The sequence below is a fragment of the Telopea speciosissima genome, chromosome 2, assembly GCF_018873765.1.
Source record: "Telopea speciosissima isolate NSW1024214 ecotype Mountain lineage chromosome 2, Tspe_v1, whole genome shotgun sequence".
NCBI classification, from domain to species: Eukaryota; Viridiplantae; Streptophyta; class Magnoliopsida; order Proteales; family Proteaceae; genus Telopea; species Telopea speciosissima.
The window spans coordinates 83,171,761-83,198,373 of record NC_057917.1 but is presented as its reverse complement, the minus strand read 5'-3'; the positions used below and the strand labels follow the sequence as shown (position 1 = coordinate 83,198,373).

At 39.5% G+C, this 26,613-nt stretch overlaps 1 protein-coding gene across 2 annotated transcripts; it reads left to right on the top strand.

The window, feature by feature from the left end:
- The first annotated feature begins 1,861 nt into the window (after positions 1–1,861).
- On the top strand, positions 1,862–25,803 carry LOC122652530 (zinc finger CCCH domain-containing protein 37). 2 transcript variants are annotated; one of them, XM_043846300.1, is made up of 12 exons: positions 1,862–2,357; positions 7,592–7,839; positions 14,966–15,025; positions 15,124–15,201; positions 15,305–15,367; positions 15,458–15,685; positions 16,315–16,352; positions 16,746–16,792; positions 17,013–17,146; positions 20,425–20,478; positions 23,351–23,497; positions 25,373–25,803. In XM_043846300.1, exons 1-12 carry the CDS (start codon positions 1,946–1,948, stop codon positions 25,553–25,555), a joined length of 1,692 nt encoding a protein of 563 aa, XP_043702235.1. In that variant the 5' UTR covers positions 1,862–1,945; the 3' UTR covers positions 25,556–25,803. The 2 variants fall into 2 exon arrangements, with proteins under 2 accessions (XP_043702235.1, XP_043702236.1); XM_043846301.1 differs by lacking the exons at positions 14,966–15,025; positions 15,124–15,201.
- Positions 25,804–26,613: the final 810 nt, after the last annotated feature.

Here is a 26,613-nt window from a genome sequence, read left to right as displayed (position 1 = left end):
AGGCCCTCCTTCTCCACCATGAAACGATATGTTAAGGAGAAATGGACTCACGTTGGGGCAGTGGAATTGTATGATCTCGAGCGCGGCATCTTCGTTTTTGACTTTCAGACAGTAGAGCTCAGCCGAAAAATACTTGATGAAGGGCCTTGGACTTTGGGGGCACAACCTTTAATCCTAAGACCTTGGTCACCTGAAGTCTCCTTGTCGAAAAAAGAGGAATCACAACTGCCTCTATGGGTCTAGTTATACGGTCTTAACTTGCACTTCTAGGGTTCATGATGCTTGGGGAAGATTGCGAGTATATTAGGAACTCCTCTCTGCATGGATCGTCGGACATCGCAACGAGAGAGGCTATCATTCGTGAGATTTATGTGTCATGATCAAGGTGAAGGATGGGCTTCTAATAAGCATTCTAATATTACTCGATGATGGTTCAATGATTGAACAACCCATCGAGCATGACTGGGCATCCCCCATTGTGTAGTTCTTGTCGTGTTTTTTGTCACAATGACAAGTCATGTCCGATGCAATGTAAGCCAGAAGCAATTGGCCAATCTTCTGAGTCTCCAATGGAGGGTATCGAGTGGCAAGATACGCAGCGTCGTCGGAATAAAGGGAAGCGTCCACTGCCGAGGGACTTTGCCAATCAACCTCAGTTGGAGTCTATTGTGCCGTCGAACAAGGCCTTGCCATTTCCCTCCTGTCCCACCGTTGAAGTTGCAGAAGTTGTAGGTGGTAGTTACAACTCATCTCCGACGGGCCACCGGACGACCACTGGCACTGGTGGCAAAGTAGTTACTACCAGCAAGGAAGGTGAACGTGACCACGTACCCGGGGTTCCTCCCATGTCTCTAGGGTGTGTTCTATCTACCCCAACAAAAGAGGGTCTTCGTGTACAATCCAAGCCATCTATCTAGCCGCCAGCTCCGTAAGTCACGATGAAGACAGTTACTCCATCCCCCTCCACTACTCATACCTCCACATCTCTCTCCATTACCAATCCACCCACGTCTCTTCCCACTTCCACTCCCACTACTTCACCCACCATTGTTGCTTCACTCCCACCCGTCTCTATTATTGCCCCACCCACGCTCCTAAACTAGTAACTATTGACTCACCTTCGCATTTCCCAGGTATTAGAGATGGGACCCACAGAAGTGAGAAACAAACTCCTCATAACACGTCTGTTTGTGCAATCGTAAGATCGTTAGACGATGGATCGGGATCCCATGGAAATAATGGGAATTAATTTGCAGCCCTACAGGGTTGTGCCTTAGTGGATGCAAACGACGAAGACGATGATGACTCTGGGCCGGCGACGCGTGTTCGAGATCGTAGCCTGGGGAGGGGTTCCTCTATGCATAACTCCAATCTAAAGGTTGTCAATGATCAAGCTCAGAGCCTGGAACATCAGAGGTCTAAATGATCCTAGAAAACGCCGAGCCATTTTGGATTTATCTCAGGGCTTCGGCAGATGCACTTTCTGTCACCATGTTCGGGAGACTAATAGATGCGTAGACTTTTCTAGCTGGGTTTGTACAGACTCCCCAGGAGATCACTCTATGTACAGATAACCTACATGAGGCTCTTACTGTTATCATAGCAGGAAAATGCGTTTGGTAGGGGATTCATTAGATTGTAAATTTTATTTACCTTAAAATTAATATATATACAGCTCCTTTCTTCCCCCCCCCCAAACAAAAACAAAAAAAAAACAAAAAAAGAGTCACTTGTTTGGTTACAAATAGATACTACACGAGCAGTTCATGGTTGACAATTTTGGATGTTTGTGACATGAATCAAGTCACTAGTAAGAGTGACAAGAAGCAAAATCCCTTTCCCTTGTTTATGAACTCATATGCAACTTCCAAACCTACATATCTCATTTCCACCACTGAAGTTCCCGGGGCCCTTCTCAGGTGTTGCATATCTAGGGTTTCTTTCTATGGCGAACCAGATATACGGCTACAACCCTAGCTACGGAGGAGCCGGTCTGTACACATCCAGGCTTACTTCGGGTTCTGTTACAGATCCATATCTCTCCGATTTGTCTTTGATCGGTTCTTCAAGATATCTTAGTTCAGAAACTCTAGCGGCAACTGATTCTTCAAAGTATTCTGTTCTTAATCGGGAGCCATCAATGTTCTTGAACCAGAACGATGGTTTAAGATTCTCAGGTAGCGATGTTGGCGGAGTTGGTCCAACAGGAGGTTACTCGTCGGGCAGAATTTCTGGCGGAATCGGCGCAACAATGGCAGCGACAGCGCCACATTTGTTATCGAGGTCGTCGTGGTCTGGTATTGATTTCGGTGCTTCTGTTGACCCGGTTGTCGCCGGAATGAAGCGGCCAAGTGAAGGTTAGGGTTTTCCGGATTTATACCAAATTCTCTCAGTTGACAATTTAAATTATTTATTTTTCTGATTAATTAAATAATTGTTCTACCATGGGATCGCTTTTCACTCTTCGCGCTTCAACCTTGTGTTTTGGTAATAATAATTATTATTTTGCTTAATGTTTAAAAAAAAGTTTTTTTTTTTTCGTGTTATGCTGCATTTACTTCTTGGGGGATCTTGTGTAATGCTGAGCTAAAAGTGTAAGCAGTCGATATGTTAGGAATTTTATTGTGGAGAGATTCATAATTTGTGAAGGAAGAAAGTCGAGGGAACTTAGCTTTTGTGGCACACTTGGGATTATGAGGAATGAAGTAATAGTATGATGGGGATGCATACATGAGTACTTCCGGTTGTTATGAATACATGAGGCCATTGTTCTGTTGCTTCCCCCCCCCCTCCCCCCCTAAAAAAAGGGGAGGGGGGTTAAAGGGGAAAAAAAGAGGTACTTTAGAGATCCGCTGTTGGGATGGCAACAAGTTTTTTGTAGCAATCCTCTCTGAATCCAGTGGACTTGATTCTTGAACTGCTATTTTTGAGCATGTTTCAGATGTCGTAGTCAATATAAAGAGCAGATATCAAGAATGGTGGTTGCAGCTGAGGATGCCTTATTGCAACTCAATTTAGCATCCGTGGCTTTGTTTATGCTAGTCATCCTATTACCATTACTCATGATAAAGAGAAAGACATCAAGAACTTGCAGCGTAATTAAATGGTGGCTGATGTGGTGGGCTTTGTATGGTCTTTCTCATGATGCTCACAAGGCAAAGATGTAAATAACATGCACTTTAGTTATGAGTAAGTGTTCTCTGCCCGGGAGCGTGGCCTATGCTAGTGCTCCCCTGTGTCCATCTCTCTCCTCCCCCTCATGAAATGACATCTCTACCCCCATGCTCATGGACAGAGACATCTTCCCTTTAGTTATTTACATGATGAGTGATGTCATGGGCTTCGGTTAAGAAAAGCATAAGGTGATTGGAGGAATCTGATGCTCATAATGGAGTTTATATGTGCTATATTGAGGAATATTCCAGCATTTGTGTTCAAATCAGTGGGTATTTTAGGAAACTTAAATTTCGGGTGAGTAGTTTAATTCAAAATTGCAAACTCCTTCAAGCAGAGTTTGTATTTATGTAAGACAGGGGAGTAGGGGATAATAATTTTAGGAATTTAAATGGGGGCTTTAAGTTGGTAGAAATGATCAAGTACTTTCCCATGATCCCTATTCAGAGTATGCTCCTGTCTACTGATTAAAGAAATCACTCTCAGGATAATGACTATCAGGATTAAACTTGTTTTTGGGATTTTTGGACAACATTTAGCTGGTTTATTAGATTGTGATATAGGAGAACTCCCACATTGATATTCATATATAGGAATTGGAATCCCAATCCAACAAGGAAAAAGAATAGAGAATAACATGGAAAGATATGTGGTGTGTGTGTGTGTGTTTGATTGTTTGTTTTTATTTATTTATTTTTTGGGTCTTGATGTGAAATAAAGGAGGAGCTTCAAGAAACATGTAAAACCCTAATGGAAACTAATGGTATTTCAGCATGGTAGTTTTGTAGGTCAATGAAGATAGCTGTTGATACGAGATAGAAATCTTTGGTCATATATGTGGAGTGGGTAGTAGGGCTGGCTTGCAGAATAAAAAATTAATCTATAGAATGCTAGTATGGCTGTGAAAGGGGTGATCCGAATGCCAGTAAATAATAATGAAAGAACCAACTGAGTGCTGGATAGAATATGAATGGAAATTGGAATCTGTTCCTTAACAAATCAGTTGGAAGGTGTATCAATATCAGAGAAAAAAAAAGTTATTGAGAACTGAAACAATTAACCAATTTGACTCTGCAGATCTGAAATCTTAAGCAGCAAGGTACTAAAACTTGGGTCTCGGTACCAACTCGACTCTTGAAAAAACCGAGACGAGTCGAGATCTCGCCGAGTTGGTGCATTTTTTTTTCTTTCAACTCGAAGCCTCAACTTTGGGTCAACCCGAGATCTGGACTCGAGATCTGAGATCTCCCCGAGATATGTCGAGTTTTGTCCAATTAGGTAAGGTATTTAAGTGGTAGGTGGGTTAAAATAATGGGTCAAAACCGAGATCCGAGATCTCGATCTCGCCGAGATATTGCCCTTTTGAGACTCGTAGGCAGTCTCGTCTCGGCTTTTCCAAAAACCGAGAAACTCGGCGAGATCTCGCGAGTTCTCGAACTATGTTAAGCAGAAGGACAGAACAAGAGGAGACCCATCAAATAAAATTCACTGCTAGTGTAGTAGCGGAAATTCATCCTAAAAATCGGAATGAATCCATGCAGCTGAGAGTAATTCTCACACCAATTTGTTGAAAATGATCTCAGATTCTTTGTTTGAAGGTTTTACCTGTAGATACTTGGAAAACTCAAAATTCTATTTTTTTGGAGGAGAAATTCTAATCAAAGTCTTGGACTGTCAAATTATTACTAGGATGAAAAAAACTAATTTAGAAATTGAAAGTAAACTACTTTAAATTCAAGTTCTAATGGAGATTGGACTGATTACACTGAAAGGAAATAAATAAAAACACCATTAGTGATTTTACTTCCCTGGAGGGCTGCATTGCTCATCTAGACACCACATGTCGTAGATATATATGCAATAGTATGGTGTCTGAGCTCACCAAGCCCAGATGGAGTGCCACTAGAAGTGTGGAAGAGCTTAGGAATCTGGGGTTAAGCCTGGCTAACCAAGCTGTTTAACAAGATAACAAGCACAAAGAAAATTCCAAATGAATGGAGAAGCATTGTGGTCCCAATTTACAAAATAAAGGTGATATTCAGAGCTGCAATATCATTTAAAGGCATTCCACAGTGGGCCCCAATATCTTGAGTAGCAATAATGGCCGGGTTGTTGTGCTGGATGAGTTGGTGCCAAGTGCTCAATAAGTTCATCAAAACAATTATCCAAGATTGCGAGATCGAGCATGCGACGCACATAGTCTCAAGTCCAAGAGAGGGTTGTCTCCTCTTCAACATGTAATCTACTCCCTTGCCTCCCCCTTTTGAGATATCTCCTTGTTCTCTTATCAGATTTTCCTTCATACCTTCGCCATCTTCTTCATCATGTTCTTCCATCCTTCAGGGATGTTCGGTAGGTGCCAGCCCTCAGCTCATTTCGTAACGTATTTTTGAATAAAGAACCTATTGAGTCATACGATGAAGTTATGGGAGGGTTATTGAAACCCACCTGAAAAAGGAAACTACTATTTCGGAGAACCAATTCGACTTTATGACAGGAAGATCCATGTTAGAAGACTCATGAAAAGGTATAGAGAGGGCAAGCATGAGGATGGACAACCGACTGTTCGAACTTGGGGGGTCATTGAATTTGTAAATGGGTTGGCTGAGATGGGAAATCAATAGGACTATCATGGCTCCGTGGGGAGTAAAATTCCCTCGGTGGGGACTGAGAAGACCGCTGTTCTTGGTGAGGATTTTGGCTTGGTATACGGTCTACCCGAAGATAGCTCGAGAACTCCCTTACTTCTTTTAGGGCACTGAAGCATTCCTCTGCAACCATGCTCACGGCAGTGTTTATCCTTCCATTCAAAACACCCTAGACATTGAGAGTTGATACGCCCCAATAACCCACAGAAATAGCAGAATATATCCAGCTTTTCAGATTGAAAAAAATACAGGATAGACGATCCCTCTCCCATTCTTCATGGAAGTTTCTTTACAAAGGGGCTTGCACATATCTAACCAGATCTGAACTCGTAAGAAACGCTGGCCGGATCCTTTCTCATTACAGACCATTCCTCCGGTTGGTTTTCCTACTCTAGCTGCTAGTTTCATACCAACTGGTACTGTTCGGTTAGCTGGAGGTTTGTCGTGAATTTGTATCCAGGTCTTGATAAAATATAAAGACCTAGCAGAGCATTCAATCTCTGGTCTCCAACAGCGAAGAACTACCCAATGTCCCACTACTGGCCAAGGACCATTTAAACACCACCAGCCATAGGCTCCAGTTCCATGTCCGACCTCGGATTCCAAGCTGCTTGCAAAGACATTCTAATGGCTTCAAGGTGTGGCTGCTTCTGGGTGATAACCCTACCTAGCAATACCATATTCCATCCTCCAGCAATGCTCTCTTCACATTCCTCAACAAAATCAACCATATCTTTGGGAGACTGAAAAGCATATGCTGCTATTTCTTCATCTTCAAGTGGTTCATCAGATGTCGGCTTGTTGGCTGTCTATGGTATATCCACTAAAGAAATGGTAAGTATGGAGCTCCACGTTGGAAGAGGGTTAAAAGACGGTCATCGGAGCAATGCAAATATTGGTAGTAGGACGAGCGCAGCATGGCAGACAATTTCTACAATTTTGTTTTTTTAATTTTCTAAGAGATAGTCATCAGACTGATGCATTTACGGTCGTTTGGTTTGTCAAGCCCAGCCTGCATCATGATTTTCACTCTTTCTTATACTGGTATTTCTCCCCCAAACTCGTTAGATGCTGTTTTGTGGTTGGTATTTCTTTTATTACATGTTCTGGCATTTTTTTCCCCGACGGATGTGATTCTTCATTTATGAGCTTGCACCATGTCAGTTTCCTCTGAGCAAGCATCAGGGTATATGTGCACAATATTCCAAAGCAGTTATCGAGTTATTCGAATTTGTGTTGGAAGGTCAATTAAATTAAAATATGTGTAAGTCACAAGCAAAGTTGTAGATTGGGAATATCTGTGAATTATCTATTTGTAATACTCAAAATTCAGTTTGATATGTGGTTACCCTACTGACTTGTCTTAATGCTTATTTGATTTAACTAGTTAGGCACTAAGTTTCAGTTGGGTTCTAAATATTGTAATTTTTGCCTTGTAGACTTGTCCACATCTGTATTCGGGTCGACTTACTTTACTACCTATTAACTGAGCATTTGGTATTTTTATTTATCTATATATGTTTTTCTGTCATGTGCTTGTCAACTGCTTAAAATTGATGTAATTGTTAATATTTAATTCCAAAAGATGTTATCTGCACCTCTGCCATATATAGTTATAACGTCTATTATAAATCTTTTGTATTTTGTCTCCTTAGCACTCTATGTTTAGGCTTATTAATTTGAAATTATTTTGAAGACATACTTATGTAGATATCATGTCTGTTTGTTGCCGCTGTCTTATTTTATTGTTCTCTATTATCTACATATAGCTCTCTACCATCAGACTGTTCTGGGAAACCATAACACTATTGGGCAAAGTGAAGGTTTATTTTCTACAAACTCTTTTGTCAAGCGTCCTAGATACGAAAGTGCAAGCAATTTTCCCATTTATCCACAGAGACCAGGAGAGAAGGATTGTGCCCACTATATGCTCACAGGAACCTGTAAATTTGGAGATAGCTGCAAGTTTGACCATCCTCTTTGGGTCCCTGAGGGTGGGATTCCGGATTGGAAAGAGGTGATCACTTATTGTTTGTAGCTGTCTTATCTTGTTTCTAAGAGTATAAGATTTATTTGATTTTATGTATTTATATAACTAATGATATCCCCTTAGTTCTACAAAACTTAAAGTACTCATATATGGACTGTGTAAGATTTATTTAGTGTCACTTTACCTTTTCCCAAAAAAAAAAAGTTAAGTGTGACTTTACCTTGTTTTCCCGCTGAATTTTATTTGTAATACAACTATTTATGTCTTGTATGGTTTAACTATGTTTATGCTTTGGTATTTTGTTCTATATTTCTAGAAGACTTGGTGTCAATGTTAAGTACTATTAGTAGTTTTGTGTGTTTGATCAACCTATGCTTTTTATCCAACTCACTTTATCCTCTATATATTCTCTGTTACCTGGAAGCTTCATGACTGCTGGAGTACGGAGTACCCGTGTTAACTTGACTCGATATGGGTTTGGGAACGGGTCTGAGTCTGACATGCACTCCATTGTTTGATACTTAGGACATGTCTGTGAACAATAAGAAGATTAGCTTCACCTTCTTTCTGATGTGTTGAGGCATAAAGCCTATACCTATTCTTTTGATGTCTTCCGTATCGTTTTAGGAGTGAGGGGGACCCGACTTATCGACACATTGTCCATAGCTGATTTATTATAACATATTGTATATTCCCCATGTTTTCTTTCAATTATTATTATTATTATTAATTTGACTGGAACTGAAAAAGTATCAAAATCTTGTGAAGTATGAATTATTATAAAAGGATTATATAGACCACAAAGGAGGCTGAAGGCTTACGAAAAAGAACAAAAGAAGGTTGGGAAAGAAATGGGTCTTGAGTCCTGACTCGCATCCCACCAACAGCCTAATAGAGCACATTCAAAGTTCAAATGCATCCAACTAGCCTTAGTTCTATCGCTTTACTAACCCATCCTACTATTGACTCTCCTGCCCCTGTTACGATCTACACCCTTGGATATTCGCATCTGAGAATAAAGTGAAAGACATGACTATCATATAGGTAAATGATGAAAGGTACAAGACTTCTGTCTAAACTGTACGGTCCTCCCCCAGCCCCTCCCCCCAGGACTGAGGGTGTCTGCCCCTTCTTGTTGTCTCATGCTGCAGTTCCCTGAACCCCTTCCTTATGAAGAGTTGTTGTCAACTAATGCATCGCTGTTCTGGCTTAATCTGTTGAGTTTCGGGCTTTCAGCCGCACTTATTTGGAGTGTTATATTTTGTTCATCTGATGCAGATACACTACATTGGACCGACCCAAACCCAGTTGGGTGTCCAGATGAATATGAACTGGGTCCAGTTTGAGATTTTGGATCTCCTAGGATTTTAGGAATTTATGTTATTGGGGAAACAATGTCTTTTAGTTTATTTTAGGGAAATTTACACATACCACCCCTGAGGTTTGACGAAAGGACATTTTCACCCCCCAGTTTTGGAAAATTCTGCGTACCCCCCTGAGGTTTGCAAATGGTAACAAATAAGCCCATTCCGTCAGTTCATGACTAACTAATGTAGTCCTAGATAGGTAGGAGACCTACTAGGAGCCAAACAACCGGATCAAATAACAAAAGGGGCTACTGGTTCGAATGGACAGCACTAGGATTTAGGTCAATTCCTACGGTTTGGGTTGGATATTGGGAAAGGGGTTTATAGGGTATTAATGGGCAGGTCTAAGGGGTCAATATGGTATAAAAATGTTAGGGTTCGGAGGAGTTTTGAAATTCTGCAATTCTGGACAGAATTGAGTTGCAGGTTTTGGGATTTAATGGAGTTAGGGTTTATGGGATTCAAACAAAAAATAAAGGGGATCAATTGGGGGAAAGGATTAGAGGATTAGAAGAAGAATTTTGGCGTCAAACTTACTGGAGATTCCACTGGCAGCAAGCTTCGACAGTTGTGAAGGATAAAGCCACCTTTGAATTTGAAGAAGATCCTCCCAGCCGTCACGGCGTAAGGAGTCAACCGGATTCCACCAGTCCCTTTCTACCTTGATAGAACCACAAGGATGCACACTCACAAGGAGCACAGGAGCAGCAACAATGGCAGCCAACAAGCAAAAGCTTTTTTCATTAATCAAATTCGTGTACAATGCTGGCCTCCCTTACAAACTTATATAGAAGACTCAAAAATAGACTTAGACATTAAAAAGGAATGGCCTAATCCTATCCCTAAGCTATTAGGTAATTTAAATTGACTAGGAAACTAAAATACTAAAGGAAATAGACTCAAAACATGGCTGGACTTTATAGAGTCCTAATCCAGACATGATCACTTAACCAAGTCACATGATCACTTAAATTGAACCAATTGGATGCAACCAATTTGAACCGGTTCAATTAGAAAACATAAAAATAAACTAAGTATTGAGCTAATCCCGTATGCAACCTATGTACCCTTAGTTTAGGCTCATTAAAGTGGCCTAATACATAGAAAACCCTTGGGGCACAAAGGCCCAACATGTATATAACCCAACCCTAGGCCTATTTCTAAAGAAATAAGCCAATATCTATGATGAACCTGCATTACTAACACTGTTAAAAATTAGACTTGAACTAACGGAATTGCCCTTATAAGAAGAAACCCAAAAAAAAAAAAAACCTGCAACTCATCTTTCCCAAAATCGATTGGGGAAGATGAGTTGCAGGTATGGGAACACCACTATGTCGGTCTGAACTCTAAATAAAGCATTAGTTGTCAATCCATGGCAAAGAAAGACCAAAACCGCCACTTCCACCTCTAACTCACCACTCTGCACCATCAATAGGTGCATCAGTTTAGAGGTTCCCTGAACCTTTTCTTCTAGCTATCTTCATTTGCACATCCTACAGACCACAACTTCCTATCTTTTTCAAGAAGAAATAAAGCAACGATTGAACTGAACCCCCAAGGCGGCCAGGCCCCATCCCTCCTCTCTCTCTGTGCAATCTTTGTTTCTCTATTTCTCTCTATCCGATTGAACGGTTACAACTTCTTTTCGGCTCTGTTGTGGGTTTTCTTCTCAGGGAAAAAAGTGTTGAAGGTGATGATGGTTTGAGGACTGCAGAGTGTTTGAGAGGAAGGTTACTTGCAGAGAGAACAGCTTCAAGGGCTGCAAAAGAAGAAGCAGAGCTAATGAGTAACAAAGGCTGTTGCTTTTGCAATTTGTAGTAATCTTTGTAACCGTTTTGTTTGATTCGGTTGATTCTTCTCTCCCTAAGGTCCATGCAGTTTCTTCAAATTCCCAACTCGATTCTCCCCGTCTACAACTGGACAACTCGGAGAATGTGTTTGCAGTCCGAGAAACCCGATTAGAACCTAATGCTTTAGGAAAAGTAAGGTCTTGGTTGTTTGATTCTGATCGTTCTGCAACGTCTCTGAATAGCTTAACATACCTTAACACCAATTTGAGTTCTGAAGATTTTTGGGTTGAAAAGAAAACTGCCCAAGTTACTTCGCCTTGGTCATGGAGCCGAGTTTGCTCCCTGTATCCTTTGCCCAAGTTATACATTTTATTGCAGTAGTTTGAATATTTTATTTACCCTAATTAGATATGCAACTTTTCATTGCTTTAGATTGATTTGGATGGCCTTGCTTTTTCATTGTTGATTCTGTCTTATAGTTGATAGAGTTGGAGAAACACATAAAGGCAGAGATAGAGGCCAAGAACAGAGCCGACGAGCCTCAGGCATAAGAAATTCGAGGCTATTGAGCCCATCGACATACTCCGGCAACGAACTAGAGATGACGTTGTTGGAGAGAGCGAGTGATTGAAGCTGAGAAGCTTTGAACAACAAGGCGGAACCGATAGCAATCAGTACGGATCGCCAAGCTCTCTTCAATAACCGGAACCGATACGATCCAAAAGTGAAGCGCCGAGCCGCGGAACTATCCTCACGATTGATGATCGATGAGGGAAACGCTTCCAAGTCGACGCCTCTGATCTTCTCCGTGACTTTGCTGAGATTGTCTTCTTGTATTCCTTTTGGCAGAGGGGAAGAGATGAACAAATCCTTAATGGTGTGACTCAGCAATCCCTTGCTCTTCTCCAGCGGATTCGAATCGGGGACGACTCCTTGCCAATCCGGCGATTCCCCCCCACGAAACAATCGGTATCCATTACCGCTGCTGCGACTGAGCAGCATTCGTAGGGTTTTACGGCGGCGGAGATGGATGACGGGGCTATTACTTGGGCTTCATGTTGAACTTCCGGCGATTGCACACTGTGTTGCCAGAAGCTTGAATTTCTGCAATGTCGCCATTTCCGGGTTTTTTTTTTGGGGAGGGGGTCTTAGAAGGGCAATTCCGTCAATTCAAGTCTAATTTTTAATAGTGTTAGTCATGAATTGACGGAATGGGCTTATTTGTTAACGTTTGCAAGCCTCAAGGGGGTACGCAGAATTTTCCAAAACTGGGGGGTGAAAATATCCTTTCGTCAAACCTCAGGGATGGTATGTGTAAATTTCCCTTTATTTTATTCTCTTTATTTTAGAAGGTAGCTACGTAGGATATTTGGTTCCCAATTCTTCTGGGGTTTTTTATTTTTTATTATTTTTTAAAAAACCTGAATATTCTCTGCGACCCGGACTGGCCCCTAGAATTTTATTAGAAATCAAATAGAATCAATGAAAGAAGAAACAAGGGGGGGACATACCCGCCTTACCCCAATCCGAGTACATAAAGACTCACAAACACTCATTGATCAGGCTCACTCCCTTACAAAACCCCAATTCTTCTTAGTTTCCTAGTTAGAAAGTTGGTCATTATTTTAGGAGTCTTTTATTTCTCTTTATATATGATGTAATTCCCCATCTTTGGAGACAGATTTGAAGAATGAATTGAGTTTATGGTTTGAGTAGCTTGAGGGCTGTGTGCATATGCATTCTTGTCCCCCCCTTCTTCTTATCCGATTTCTTCTCTCTCCACCCTGTAACTCTGATTTTCCCCAGCTTCCTCTCTTCTCCTAACCGGGCCCTCCACCATCATCTGGTTGGGCATGACCAAAGAAAGTTAAGTGATGAGTAAGTTTTCTTCAAATAGCTGAAGGCACAGTGAGGTTACTGGGCTTGGTGTCACCAGATGTAACTCTCGAGTATTATAGCGAAATCGTTACCATAATAAAGGGCCAAAGGCCCCTCCAAGAAAAGAAGGATGTTGAAACTTGAAAGTGATGATGAGTGTTTGACATGTTGTTCCCTGTGGTTCAGTGGGTGGTGAGCTGTATGGCAAACATGCTATTCTGATGGCAGTATTCTAACTTGTTTTGATATAAGCTAATAACAGCCTAGCACCTATCACCAAATTAGGATTTTATGTTCGAGTACAAAGTAATTTCCGAAGCATGGGGTCAGCTGCTCATCTACTTAAGCCTTGGATCTAACAGACCATGTTTGCCGATTTTCCTCCTTAGACTGAGGCCAAATCCACCAGCAGATCTGTCTTGTTCATGTTGCAGTAAAAAGAGGACAGCAACTTAGTAGGAGCACAACTTAGTGTCTTTGGAGGCCATTGTCACTGTATCATAGTAAGAGCATATACCATACCTTTCCTAGGTCCCATGATCGTTGATGAATGCCTGTTGCATCTTGCACTTTACTACAAACAAGCAACAACTCAGCCTTATCCCAACTAAATGGGGTCAGCTACATGGGTCCTTGCCCTCCAATCAGCTCTATTCGAGGTCATATTTGAAACAAGCCCTAAGCTATGCATGTCTGCATCTCGCACTTTACTACTTTTCTTTTATCATTGTATTATGCATGATGGTATTACTTACCTAAATAAGGTTAAAGAAGAATTTATTGATCATCATCATCATCATCATCATCATCATCATCATCATATATGTGTCTGTGTCCTACTGCTGTGGGAGCCCCACGCCAGTGCAAATCTCGGTCAACTGGTGAACATAAATTGCAAAATCTTATCATTATTGATAAATGGCCATCAATATCTTCTCTTCTTTCTAGGGAGGGAGGAGAGATCAAGATTCGTCAAGACTTAAAAATTCAAGGAATGAAGGTAGAACTTGATTGGTGCACTGCAGGTCCGCAAGTACCTAATTTAGATTGGGATTCCAAAGAGGAAATTTCATACATTTCGACCATTCTGCATGAAATTCCTACAATTTTGAGCGAAATTTTGACTATTTCGGTTATTGCGCCGAAATTGACTGAAACCTTGTAAATCTGTCAAAGTCGATGTGGTTTTATTTTGACCAGGGTGGAAACAGAGATAAATTGTCGAAATTTGGGTATTTTGACTGCAATTTCGAACTATGCTTGGGTTCTTACATGATATGGTAGCATTTTCGACCAAAATTTCTCATGAGGACACTATTCATCTTTACAGGAGCACACTGTTGTAATATATAAGAATTACATAGGGGACAGATGCGACTATATTGTAGTCTCAACTCTCAAGGGTTTCCTACTGTCTGTGGGACAGGCAGCAAGCGGGTTGGGGACTGGGGCATCATTCTCAATATATTGAAACTTTTACTCCCGTCAAACTGATGGCTAATGGTAAATTTTGAAGCAGTAACTAGTGCCATCAAATATGTCTTCTTCTGTCCTGTGGGCTCTCTGTAGTGTTCTAGTTCTCTGCCCTCTGTGTCTGGAGTTGTCACTAATGAAGTTCTTGCAGGATAGATATCACTAATCATTACCTGCTGGCTAGTTGCTACTGTACATCTGAAACTGCTTCAGTGTTGATATTAAATGGCAATCTGCTCAGAACCATAAAATCTCGAGTATTTTTTTTTTGTTATTTTTTCCTTTTAGAATAATTTTCATCTCTGCTCCTTTTTCACCTTCTTATTTTCTTCCGTAATATTCACATTTGGCACACTAATTTGGTGCAGTGGGGCTCTCTTCCTTTTTTCCTTGCCCCCTTCAATGTTTTATTTTTTTCCAGTTAGCAACATTTTGGCACTCACTTTTGCTTTATATTTATCATTTTTATTGCTGAAACTCCTTGGACCTTATTATCATTTATTCGATTTTTTCTTGTTGTTGTCCCTGTTTTTTTTGGGGGGGGGGGGGGTGAGAGCTCTAATTATTGGCGTCCATACTCCATTGGTCTATGTATCATGTCTGGTAGCATTTGTTTTACTCCATTGATTTCTTTGTCTTTAGGTGCCACTTGTTGCTGTTACTGAATCTCTCCCTGAGAGACCTGGGGAGCCAGATTGTCCTGTAAGCATTGGTTTACTTTGATTAATCTGTTTTCTTGCTTTTATAACTTACATTTTTTTCATTTTTTAAAATTAATTTGCGTTGCTATTGTGTTGCAGTATTTTCTGAAGACTCAGAAATGCAAGTTTGGTTTTAGGTGCAAATTTAATCATCCAAAAGATAAAATAGATTCTTCGGTAGGTGTAGTGGTGTTGGACATGAATTTGTGGACTAGTTCTATGCCATTAGGAAACTGTTTTTGGAGGTCCCTTCTCCTGATGATTTGCTCTGTCAGTGCAGGTTTCTTCTGAAAATGTTGATGCTTCAATATTACCTGAGAGGCCATCTGAACCACTATGTGCCGTAAGACTATCATCCTTATTCTTAACAGTGAACTTCATCTTTTCCATTCTTTTATCACATTAACCTTGTTTGCATGTGTATTTGAAACAGTTCTACACGAAGACCGGAAAATGTAAGTTTGGTGCAACCTGCAAGTTTCATCACCCCAAGAATATTAAAATGCCATCAGCTGGACAAGAATATGGTAATGAGCAGACTGAAACTGAATTAGTGGTCAAGGATGGTGGAACAACACCTGGAGATGCCAACGCTGTGAAGCCATTTGTTCCATTCACACCAGCTTTGCTACATAATTCCAAGGGGCTTCCAATTAGACCGGTATTTTTTTGGGGGGGGGGGGTTTGGAATTGTTAAAGTTGTCAAAGAATTCTTGAGCATTTTAGCATAGTTGTTATTTTAACTATCAGGAATTATTTTACCTATTTTGGATTTTAGCTTATTGGGTATCTTCGTAGTTTTATTGTTTTCTATGAGTGGGTTCCTTTCCTGAATTGCCAAAAAATAAATAACTGGAAACAGAAAAGATGATAGGGTTGATGACTTATTATGGCTCCATTGATTGGTGCCTAACTCTCTTTGTGAAACACACCATACCGGTTGGAGCTAGAAAAAGAGACATGTGGAAAAAAAAATTCCTGCTTTGTGGATCTTTTCTATTTTTGTTTGTTATTTCTTTCATATTCTCAAGCACACATGGGTTTGGTTATTATCTTTTGATGTATATAATTTGTGCTTAATTCATCCTTATGTTGACTAGTCTACAATTCCAAATTCAGATGTTTGTTTCTTTGGGCTTAAAGTATTTTTTATATACCCTAGGGATGTCAAAGTTTGCTTCTGAATCATTTTTCTTCTTTGGGTTAATTATTATCTTTTTCTTATACTTGCTTGTAATCATAAAGCTTTCTAATGTCTAGCTCTCTTATTAAATGGTGTTTCTTTGACAGGGAGAAGTGGATTGCCCATTTTACCTCAAGACTGGCAGGTGAATCTCAAATCTTTCTTTATTGAAGTCAGTTTAATTTTTCTCTAGTCATTTACCTTTTAGAACTCTACTGTTGTTTTTTGGCTGCCGGTCCCAAATCTAGATAAAAGAGGAGGGTTTGGTTGGCAGGTCGGCACTCATCAGCCTGCATTTTAAAAACATTATTACAAACTTTTAGCTTGGATCCTAGAGTTTTACATTTTTGACATTATGCTAGGGTGTTTACCTGGAAGCTACCTGCTGCACTCTGACCCAGGTGTTGGCAAAAGACGATCCATGTAGCCTACCCTATTTAGTTGGGATAAGGCAGAGTTGAGTTCAGTTATTTACCTTGTAACTTTATTTTATTGGATACTTGAAAACATTAATTTTCTTTTTATTTTAATTTTTCAGTTGCAAGTATGGTGGCACTTGCCGCTATAATCATCCTGACAGAAACGGTATTCTTCACTTCCTATCTAAATTATTGCTGCATGATTAGAGAAGGGATATTCATCCAAACTGACCTGCAGAGCAGGAAGGTGGATTCGGTGATATATGTTTAGTCACTAGAACATAAGAGGAGGGAGGAATTACCCAGTAGGCATAATTTTGCCTGAGATAAGATTAAGTTTTAAAAATATTGTCTTTTGAAATTTCATTGCTGAGATTTTTGTGCAGTTATTAATCCACCAGTTGCTGCAGCACTTGGCCATGCAATTATAACCTCCCCGGCAGCTAACTTGAATATTGGAGTCATTAGTCCTGCTGCATCTCTTCTTCCAAATATTGACCCCAGGCTGACACAGACAGCGGTATTAAAATCTCCATTAATGATTATACTAGACATGTTTGGATTTAATGTAATATTTTGGTTATGTTATGATATGAAGAAGCACTATCTTGAACTTATGATGTGTGAGCCAGCAACTTTGGTCACTGAATCCCAACCAATTCAGCATTCTGTAGGAAAGAACTATATAGTATGTTTCTTACAATTAATCATTGGACTATTCTTATTCCTTACCGATTTTTCCTCTCTGACTTTCTCTCTTTTTACTGCACAATATGACATTGCTGATTATAAGTCTGTCACAACTCACAAGGAAACTGAAATACTAACAATTAATTTTATATCTAAAAATTCTGTGGAACTAAGAAAACTGTAGGATGCATTTGCTGATATTTTAAGAAACAACATAAGCCACTATGAGTAATGTAGAGTTGCACATACTGATGTCAAATACTGATGCAATTTTAATTATTGCTGTTTGTGGTCTTGGATTGGAATTATAGCATAATAATGTTACTTTTCTCAATACAAAGCAACCTTCAGAACATTAATTAACCAGTAATTGCCAAAATTATGGTGTTAATTGTGGTATTAGTCAGTGTTTAGTTCAGTCATTCTAATTGGCATATTTGGATGTCTTGTTCTGTTTCCTATTACATGAACTTAACTTTTTCTTAATTTGAAGTAGTTTGTTTGCATGTCCAATAGAGTTACTTAAAGCTATTCATACAATTTTGTGTTCCTGTTGTTACTGCTCAACGAAAATATTTGTCCAAAATACGTTTAATTTGCAAATCTTTTTGATAAAAAAAATTTGGTGTCAGATTGTCATATTGAAATTATTTGTACGTTATGTCTGAAGAAGTAGTTAGTCTTTTGAATAATATATAATAATTTTGTATTGAAGTTCTTATTTTACACCGGGGGTAGTTTTCTTAAATGATCTTAGGAAGCCTTTCCTAGATGGCCTTGAAAATCTATCATGTGGCATATTAGATGGGGGCTCAAATTTTATGGACAACTAAGCTTCAAAGTTCCCTGTTGACATGTCAAATTTTAGCCTGAAAGGAGTTCTCCATGTGGAAAGATAAAACTGTGAAAAATCCAAGAGTATGGGAGTGTAGACAGTAGTGGTTGGAGTACCATAGGCATGCACGGGATGCATGCCAATCATAGTTGTCACGGCGTCACGGCGTCACGGCGATCTAAGTCGGTGGAGGGGTGTCACGTCGATAAATCGACATGTCGCCCGCCATGGCAACGCCATGGCGAGCATGTCGATCATGTTTTATTTTTTATTTTCTCTATTTTTAATGTGTTAATAGATGTATACTCAAGCCATGTTTTATTTTTTCTCTATTGTTTCTCAAGTTTTAAGAAGAAAATTCAGAAATCGAAGAAGAAATCGAAGAGGGAAAGAAGACAGGAAGAAGAAATCGAAGAGGGAAAGAAGACAGGAAGAAGAAATCGAAGAAGAAATCGAAGAGGGAAAGAAGAAATCGAAGAGGGAAGAAGAAATCGAAGACAAGAAGAAGAAATCGAAGAGGGAAAGAGAGACATGAAGAAGAAATCAAAGATGGTCGCCATGGCGTAGGTCGCCATGCAACCCTCTCTAGCGCTAGGACGCCATGGCGACGCCATGACAACTATGATGCCAATACATAGGAGGGTCTTTGATTGAATTCGTCTCTGGAATTTCACTTGTGGTTAATCCAGACCTTGTATTCACTATCCAACAAATGTAATTACCACATCATTTGTCCATGTGGCACGATGAGATTGGGACGCTTAGGAAGCCCTTCCTAAATGAGCCCATGTAAGGTAGTTTTCCCCTGTAAACCTATTAATAATTTAATAGCTTAAAATAATTAGTTATTTATAATCTAGTCCCAACTCCCAAGATAAAGATAATTTATAAGCATTTGTTCTTTTTTGTTGCAATTTAATGGACACCTCTCTTTTTTAAATAAAAATTTTTCCCTTAAAAGTGTGAAAAAGAATTACTTATTTACAGAAGTGGTATGTATCGATTGATTGTGTGATCAGCTGTGTCTATAATCATACTGATGTTGATCACAGGTCCATGTGTAGCCACAGGAAGTCAGGAACATGCCCCATTGCCCCAAAACCAGCCCAGTGTAGTTGTGGGATTCAACTGTTGTGAGATGCAGCCTGGTCTGATGATGTGGCAGGTTTTGGAGCATCACATAAGGCAGCCCCACTCCAGATAGAAGCAGCAAGGAAGAGAAGGGACCAAGACATAAATTTTAAAAAAATTACTGTTTACATGAACAGTACCCGAGTTATTGTTCATGTGGTACTGTTCACATGAAAAGTGATTTGGAGGGGGGGTTACATATAGACAGCTTGCATGGACTACAGCTTTGTTCTTATTTTTGTTTAGCTATTTCAGTTTATCTTGTTTCTATTTTTAGTTTCCAGTTTGGTTGTAATAGGAGATTAGATAGTTTCTATATTCAGTTTTAGCAAGTTAGTTAGTACTAGTTTCTAATTTCAGATTTAGAAAGTAGGCTTAGCTTTTATTTAAAAGTTTCTATTTTTCAGTCTTTTGTTTCCTTTTAGTTAGATTTAGTTTCCATTTTCGTTTGGTTTCTATTTTGTAATCCTCCCAATAGCCAAAAGGGAGTTACTATTTGTAATCATGCTTTAGTTATAAATAAAGGCAAGAGCCTGTATTGATCAGCCAACAATGAGGGAAAAAAAACAGAGTGGTTGTTAGCCAGGTCGCTGTGAGAGACAGGTACGGTGAGAGGCCGTGGGTGAGAGACCTGGGAGAGAGTGAGAGGCTCAAACCAAACTATCTTGCTTCTATCCTATCTTCTATTTTTCTTTTTATTTGTTTTTCATTGTGTGATCTGCTACAAATTCTGCGATCGATTAAGGAATATCTGCTACTAGTTCATCCATTGTTGCCCTGAAGACCAAACCAGCATTAGACTTTGTTCAAGAAGATCCTGCCTGGGGCTAGGTCCTTCGTGATCCAGCCTTACATTACATATTTCCTGAGGCAGTTTCACTTTTCCACATTACTAGACATGGGAAAAAAAGTTAAAGAGGATATGTATGCTTCCTGTCAGTGTATTGTCTGGCCATTCTTCGCAGTTAGAGGTCAAATATCTGCATACTATTGCATATAAAATAAAAGATAGGTTGATGATGAAAGTATGAGACTTTCTTGGTATTATCAGTCATACTTTTTGTCGACATGTAGGGTGAAATATTATTTTGTTGGATTGAGATTTGAACATTTAATTTATTTCATGTGCTTTTCTTTTGCAGCTTGGAATGGGCTCAACTATCTACCCTCAACGGCCTGGACAGATTGAATGTGATGTGCGTATTTATATTTCCTTTTTTTTTTTAATTGGATGCCTGCTATGTCATGGATGATTGGTCTGTTAAACCTTTCTTGGTTCAGGATAGATGTCACTGCCATACGTGACAAGAGAAATCCATCACAGCTTGGTCCATGTTATAGAGAACTCAATGCCCATAATATTGGTCAATGTTTTCAGCCCAAATCAAACAGGGCAAGTGCCTTAAAAGTGTCTAATGTGACAGAAAATCATAGAAATGGCATTATTGTGAAAAGGCATTCTAGTAATTTTTTGAAACCTTAAATTCACATTTGATCACTTTCTATGCTTGTTCCGGGCTGAAATTTGAGCAGTGAAAGAGGCATGGGTCCTCTATCACATGGACCCACTTCTGTACATCCTAGATTACCACATATTAGAAAACATGACCTTGTGAAAAAACGAAACATCATTAAGTTGTGACATTCATATTTACCCATGTTCCTAGGTGACATGATGTCTTACATAGCATCAATCATGAGTAGGATGCAGAGCATATATTCTTTGCAGATGGACAAGGAGAAATAATACAATAGCTAGTGTGCATCAATAAGATGAGGTATATGCCTCACGGACCATACAAAGGACTACTCCATTGTATGAGAACCCAAGTACAAAGAATCATTGGGCACACAATCCTAGCCAATTCATCATCAATCGAATTGGCTAATCTCGTTCTTCAACAGGAGGAAAAATTTCCTTGCTCTTTGCGATACCTAGCTTTCTTTATCAAATGAATGTATGTTAGGGCCATTGGCAATGAGATTTAACCATAAAATCACTGTTGCAGAATCACCTTTGACAATGGTCTATATCCAGCCCTTACAAATGGCAATCTTCATCTGCTTGATTGAGGCAGCCAGCTAACTTAGATTTCATTTTAATAATCAAAGATCAGATTGACTGCTCCACAGGCCCAGATCTGTACTATTTTCTTGTTAAAACAGGGTTGAAATTGTTTGCTGGTTTGTTGGTTTCATTAGCCTGCGATGGGAAAAGAAAGATAGAATGAGAGAAGAAAAAAGAGAAGAGATAGGGATTGTTTTGGGCCTGTGAACAGTATCCATGTACCTGTGAATAGTAACTTGAACAGTAACTTTAGTAGAAAAAGAGGAGAGAGGAGAAAAGAGGGATATGAGAGAAGAGTTCTCACAACTCTAACAGCTTAGGAATGGCCTCGCAAGATCTCTATAATAACTACTTTCAGATAACCTAAACTAATCTGTAATAGGCCCTGCCACTACTTAAAACATTTGTTTTCGTCACCCCTTCAGACCTCCACTTTTTTAGGCCTTATAACTCAATCCATTTCAAATTTAACAAAGGATTAAAAATCCCATCCCCATAGATTTTAACATAGGAGCAATTGTTGGACCATTCCTGCATTTTAAGTATTTAAACCAGTGTTTTTTAAATATATTCTTTTATTAGAGACAGTTGGGGGGGGGAGTCTTTTTTTCCACCCTGAAAAGTAGCATCCCAATTCCCAACCACCACAAAAACAAAGGACAGGAGGCACAACCAGTCAGTTTACTGGATATCCTTAAAAAAGATGTCCTTGAGTGAATTCTTCCATTAGGACCCGTAGAAACAAACATGATGTTCCCTCATTGTTGCTAAACATGTCACCATCACGAGCCAAACCCGGGTTCATCAAATCCTAGTGCTGCAAGTGGTCAATAGAGACCCACCCACCTAGAGGCCTCAAGTCCTGGCCCATCTTGCAGTCCTGAACTTGATGTCATGAATTATCTATTGAGAGGATTGCATTGAACTTCTGAATACTGTAGGGTTTCTTTTCTCCCAAATGGTCCAACTAGTGACTAAGAAAACTCTGTATAACTTATCAGAGGAAAAAACCCAGAAGGGCTTATACCATATTTATGCCAGATTCTGGACCCTTTACTTATTGGATTTGCTGATGCATCATGATGCATCATCAATTAATTGGTATCACCAAGGTAGGTCCAGAGTGATGCTCTGATTAAATCTTTGGTTTAAGCTCTCCTTCTGACTCTGTAATTAATTTCTAGTAGTGACCGTCATGATTGGATTGGGTTCGAATCATGCCTTGGATTTTATGCAGAATATAAAATCTCTCCTGAAGCTTGCTAACATTTGGTTATTTTTCTTGGAACACAATGCATCTTTGAGAGCATCTTAGTAGCTGTGTCTGGTTGGAAGGGAAATGATGTTAGCACAAATTAAAAAAGGAACTTTGTATCCATTACCAGTAATGATTGTGTAACTCACTCCAAAACATTAAAATTCTGGTTATTGAATTTTACTTTGCAATCAAATTCCTTGGATTGGAAAAGGAAAACAAAGATCACATTGGACAAGTATAATTACCAAATATTGTAAGAGTTTTAAGTAGGTTGCACAATCATGATGACAAAAGTTTCATTTTTTTTCTCTTAAACAAATTTCATTTCCCTTCCCTTCCCTTCCTTTCCTCATACTTGCAACCAGACAGAGAAACAGTCATTGAGATTTTCTTTTCCAGTGTCCTTTGTAGCTGTTTACCTGTATTGCTACTCCACAGGCAAGGCCTCAAAGGTTCAAGTATTGATTTGGTATTAGGAGTGGCGTTCTAGGTTTTGAAAGAGAGTATGCAACTTTGTCAGTCCTCTGGTTATTTTTCCAATAGAAACTTGTCCGGCTTCAGTCACCTGTATCTCAAATGACAGCTAAAATCTCTAATAAATTCTGAGCATTTTCATCCTTTAATTTATTTTACTGAATTACCTACATCAGAATAAGGTGGTGCCATTATTCAAGAACGAAGCAATTTCGTTTTACAATAGACGTTTTGTATTTTTAAATTCCTTTTAAGTTTCCTTGTACAGTTCTATATGAAAACTGGAGAATGCAAGTTTGGAGAAAGATGCAAGTTCCATCACCCCATTGATCGATCAGCACCCACAGCATCAATGGCAAAGCAGGTCCTTCAACAAAATGTAAAGCTAACTCTAGCTGGCCTACCAAGGAGAGAGGTATGCTTGTAATAGTTTCATACTTTTGTATAAACTGTTCATCAATCCTGTATAGAGAACAAATGAATAGTTGTTTGTAATTGGAGTTGGACTAATATTTTTGGGTCTTCACAATCTTGTGGCTTTTCCATGTGGTATAGTGGTTCCTTGCTTGTGGAATCTGCTTTATTATCCCATAAAATCATCATCGCTTTATGTTATTTGTTATTCTTATTGTTGTTATCTGTCCAGTTTTATTTCCCTTAAAAATGTGCGAAGATGAATACACGGATTTATGTTTTTGCTATTATGGTTCCCCATCATAAGAATCTCTCATCAAACAAAATGTCCAGGTAAAATGCCTATTCTCAGGGCTTAAAAAATGTGCTTAGAAATGGATGAATGCCCGAGTTAAAGAGGTTTTTGACATGGCATCAGTATCCTTCAAAAATCTGTTTTGATATGAAGGAAACCAGGGGTAGAAGTGTTGTCTAAATATTGTGTTGCTTTTTTCTCATCTCTTTTGCTCTTTACTGTTGTAATCATGGCTGAGAAATACTGGTCTGTTCTTGTGTACCTGTCTGGGTACCTTGTAGCAAGGTTCCCACATGTGCTCTCAAAGGTTTAAAAAATCCGGTTGGAATCACAGCCGCTTTGATTCGGAATCGATCGATCCCGATTTCGATTATGCCCAATTCTCAAAACCCTTTTTGGAATCGGCCATGAATGCATTTAGATCTTCCTTTTTGGCCTCCCCTCCCCCTCCTTCCTTTAATCAGTAAAATAGCAGAAAATCAATGTAACTTGACTCTTGTAGCCTAGATCTACAAGAATAACAAACTCCAAAAAATCAAAGATGTGGAAATCTTTGCTTCTTCATGATTCCATTTTCTAGGGTTGCAGCTGATTCCAACCGATTCAATCTGATAGAATTGACTGATTCGATCCGACAGAATCGACCGATTCGATACTATAGAATCAGAATTGATGATGAGGCTGATACCGTGCTAATTCCTGATTCTTAAATCTTAGTGCTCTCCATTAGACATGAGCTTGGAAAGTATAGATATCTAGTCAACTGAACATGAACTTTTTTTTCCCCTGGTTTTGGGGGTGTGTGTTACTGTTGTCAACTCTTAATTCAATTGAAGTATTTTTAGCTATGGACCACAATATGTAGAATATTGTGCTTTTATCAGAAGACTTGGAAAGTGAAAATTCTTGTTTGCCTCTAGGTAAGCATGGTTATTGATGACTGTGAAAGGAGAGGCTTGTATGAGCTTTTGAGGATTATACAACCCTGCTTTACAATTCATACTTTTAGGATGAAACAACCGGCTTGCACTTCCAATTAGCATTGCTTATATCTGGATTGTTCTTGATTGGGAAATTCCATGCCAACCCCACATTATCATGGTCTGTTGCCACTTGCTTCAGAATTGGATGATGTGCAAAAGTGGGAACCACTTGGAAGGCTGTGTACATTTGACCCTCCCCAGACCCTGCTAAATGCGGGAGCCTTCTGCACTGGGTACGACCTTTTTGCCAAAGTGGGAACCACTAAAATAGGTTCCTTAGCTTATGAGGCTCCTATCCATATAACTTCTGTACATATTTATGTCTTGTGCTTGGGTGAAGGAGGGTATGATATTTGAGTTTGGTTCCTGGGTTAAGCATTATTATGGAAACAATCAATATTGAGGTGGATATGCCAGCCTCTGAAGTCAGAGAACTTGTCTAGTTTTAAGATTTTGTCAGGTCACTCTTGCTGCGACTGTGTTAATGTTAATGGCTATGTTTTACTTTGGCAAGATGTCTGCTGCCTATGGAATGACTGCTTTTTATTTCATTGTTAGTTTAATCGGAATAGTATAATTTATTTTCTAAATGTGGCAGGGTGCAATAATTTGCCCTTTTTACATGAAGACTGGTACATGCAAGTACGGTGTCACATGTAGGTTTGATCACCCGCCCCCAGGGGAGGCCATTGCTATGGCGACAGAGCGAGGAACCTCTGCAGGTGCTGGAGGTGGAGGGGAAGAGAAAGAGTCCCAAACTATTCAGGAGCAACAGGAGTAAGTTATCTTTTTTCCCCAATTGTTGAGAGGGAGTGATATGTCGTTTCCTTTAGTTTTGTTAGAAACGGAGTTGGATGTGGACCATGGTCTTCCTCTACTAAATTTTTCTGATTCTGATTGGTGGTGGCTTTGCCCTGCACTAGTTGTAAAATGAGATGGTTTTACTTTATTTCTATTTTCTGGCAGTACGGTGTGCTATTGTGTGTGAGCTCTACTTCTATATGGGCTAATGTCATTTTATTTTGTTTTTATGACCTTGAAGATAGGATCACAGTCTGTTTTTTTTTTTTGATGAAACTCTGTTGGTCGGCCTCATTCAGCTTTATTCCTCCCCAACACCCCCCCCCAAAAAAAAAAAAAACAGAAAGAAAGAAAAGAAAAGAATGGGAAAAATCACTTTAATCCTAACTTTTTTTTTGGGTAAAATTTTTATCCTAACCAGTTTGATCTAATGAATAACTTAATTCAAGTAAATTCGAAGGCTGAGTTTGTGTATGTTATGCATTTTCAGAATAGACTCCGAGTTTCAAATGTATTCTAGACCCAGAATTTATTTGAAAATGCATAACAAACACAGCCGAGGTAATGAATTTCGTGTACGTTAACTTCAATATTTTATGGGAATTATTTAATTGACTCGTCGAAATACCTGACGGCAACTACTTGGTAAGGCGGCAAGGCCTATGGGATGTTGGAGTCGAGGTTAAAGATCCTGGAATCTGACGGATGTGGCCGATTCTCTCAGCATGGATTGGGCTAAAACTCGTTTTTTTTTTTTTTGGGGGTGAATTTGGGCTAAAACTTAAGAAGCAATAAAAACAAAAAAATTAATAAATTGTCTACACATAGGTATGGGTAAAGGCTCGGCACGGTGGTGCTGTGCCCAGCCTGAGCCTGCCCTCTCTATCCCACCCCTAAGGAAACTACCCTATTCCTACCCTATCGTCTCCCCATCCCATCCTCTCATTTGGCACAGCTGGAAAGCCAGTGGCGTGTCCAATTCTCTCCCTATAATTATATAGGCCAAGAGATTGCTATTGGTAATGTAGCAACTGCACT